Source organism: Hyposmocoma kahamanoa, unplaced genomic scaffold (assembly GCF_003589595.1).
Source record: "Hyposmocoma kahamanoa isolate Upper Pololo Valley unplaced genomic scaffold, ASM358959v1 84, whole genome shotgun sequence".
Classification (NCBI taxonomy): Eukaryota; Metazoa; Arthropoda; class Insecta; order Lepidoptera; family Cosmopterigidae; genus Hyposmocoma; species Hyposmocoma kahamanoa.
The window spans coordinates 5,094,643-5,097,076 of NW_020654229.1; the positions used below are offsets into that span (position 1 = coordinate 5,094,643).

The window sequence follows — 2,434 nt, forward strand, 5'->3', positions numbered from 1 at the left end:
AAAATCTAATCGGAAATGCGTTTGCGTTAGGACATCACTAATTGATTGGAATTCGAGCTGTCAAATGTTAAATAAAAGGTTGGACGGAGTATAATTTGATTGTCTGTTTTATCTACTAAGAGACTGTAGAGACTATGAATAAAAGCTTCGAGCCCCTCTTCCCTAAATGACTATATAAATAGAAAAAAAATTAGTTACACAATTTTTTTTTAAAGTCGATATCATCTATGCAAGAGAACACTAATTTGAAAAGGCTTTGGCCTTGAGCTTTGTTTAATAATCCGGATTGTGTATAATTAAACAATATAGTGTGAATAAGAATGAAAGTCTTTATAACAGGCGTTGAATATACTGTTTAGTAAAATAGTAATTTTGTAACGTGTATATATGCTCGTCGTCGTTCAAAGGAGAGTTATTCCTTTTTTATTTGTTTTTAATTTTCATGTAAACAAAATAGCTATACATGGGTTATTTGTAAAATCTAACAACCTCTAAACTTTTTTTAAAAGTCTTTACAGTCCCATTGCTGAGCAAAGGCCTCCCTCCTCTCTTACCACACCTCTCTGCTTTACGCCACAGAGGTCCATTCTCTCCATCGACGCTTTGCCCTGCCGCATGGTCGTTTTCTATCTTTGGGTATATCCATTCTGTTCTTACAAAACATATTTGCCAAAAATAAAGTAAGTTTTTATCGTACCATCTGACACTGTCTAGACTTGTGTGTGGTAGTAAGGTCTGACGTGCAATCGTCCTCCCAAACAACCTCACCCCCGCTCCTGCGTTTGGCATCAGTCTGGTACTTATTTTCTTTTGTTACCGCACAGAGTTGTCACCGTTTAGCGCGCTTTCAAATTAAACTCTTATACAGCGCTTGTTGTTGCAGCCGTATCACTAGTAATTTTCGTACAATTTTTTGTACAAGTGTTATTGAAATCGGATACCGGAAAGTGCGCGAAACAGGATTCACCCCTTAGTTTGCCACCCTTAGGGTCGTATTCCAGAACTCTACTCAATGCTCAAGTCAGGATTTGAGCAGACTTGAGTATGATTTCAAGCACTGGAAATACGACTCTAATGGCAAGGACTTGAGTATGATTTTCAGTGCTCGTTGCAATACTCAAGTCCTGACTTGAGTATTGAGTAAAGTTCTGGAATACGACTCTTAGAGGAGGAATATTTTCTTCAAATTTAAATGGGACCAATACTGAGGTACCCTCTTTCCTACAAAAAAAGAATCGTCAACATCGGTCCACGACGTTTATGATTTTAGTAGTATAGTCCTGCGAGGTTGTTTAATATATTAAAAATAACTCTGTATAGGTGTAGTAAAGATCGAATGAGAGCAAAAGTAGAAAGACCTTTGTGTTCCAATGGTTTGTATTGTGGATGAGGTCCCAGTAGAACCAGTTTGAGAAATTAAATTTTCTAAATTGATCCTGGCCTGGGTGTTCTGGATTAGCCTAGTTTTTTGCCAATGAATTCGTAAGGTTTTGGCTAGTCAATATTTTGATGCTTTGAATTTTTGTGGAATCAATTGACTGATGAAAAATTGCGGTAACAGAATTAAGTAAACAATTTTGCTTTGCTTTTAATAAGGGCTTGTTTTTAGAGTAATTGTAAAATACAGGGTGGCAGCAAAAGGTACTTTAACACGAGGAAACATTTACAATTTTGATGCAGAAACTTTATTTACATAAATTGATCCAGGATTTGATGATCTATGTCGTGACTCATATGATTAATTTTCGTAAGCTACTTAAGCAATTGGATAACGTGTCAATCAACATGATCATAGTTTTGAAAAAATAGCGTTTAAAGATTATTTCGTTGTTTGGTTGATTGATTTATGTCAACCGTATTTTAAATTTTTTTTAAAACATGGAGATTTCAAATTATTTAGTTTATGTGTATAAAATATAGATGAGACGACATGCTACAATTTGGTATTAAAATCTCAGTTTTCAGTTTTTTATGGGTTAATGCATTATTGCTAGTCAGCATCCGATAATACATGATGCTTTTTAACTTTTTGGTGAAGTTATTGTACAAACGAAAGAGACTCGGATAAAGTAGATTTTCAAATGGATTAATCAAGTAAAAGTTATTGATGTATCTGACTGCTGTTTAGAGATTGTAGACCCGTGTCTCTTCTAAGGGTTTTCAGTTCTTCCGTAATGGAAGAACTGAAATGTACGAACTAAAATGATGAACTGTAAAATGAAATGTAATCTGTATGAACCCCAAATCTGCTAATTTTAGTCATCTCAGTTGTGTCATAAGAGAGTGAATGGCAGAATTTGGTACGTTTGGTATTCTGCAAAAAAATAAGAGTAGTGGCTTGTCAATTGCTAGCCCCGCACTAGGGTAATCCTGTATCGCGGATGCCATGGATACTCACATAAACAACTACAAATTACACCCAAACTCACGAGAG

The 2,434-nt window shown here is 35.3% G+C and overlaps 1 protein-coding gene across 1 annotated transcript in view; it reads left to right on the forward strand.

Moving 5' to 3' along the window:
* LOC113234490 overlaps positions 1–1,004 on the forward strand; it is a 23,464-nt gene extending 22,460 nt beyond the window's left edge. The window contains exon 7 of the mRNA XM_026469824.1: positions 483–1,004. Within this exon, the coding sequence (XP_026325609.1) occupies positions 483–679 (197 nt within the window). The 3' untranslated portion in view covers positions 680–1,004. The remainder of the gene's footprint in view (positions 1–482) is intronic.
* The last annotated feature ends 1,430 nt before the right edge of the window (positions 1,005–2,434 follow it).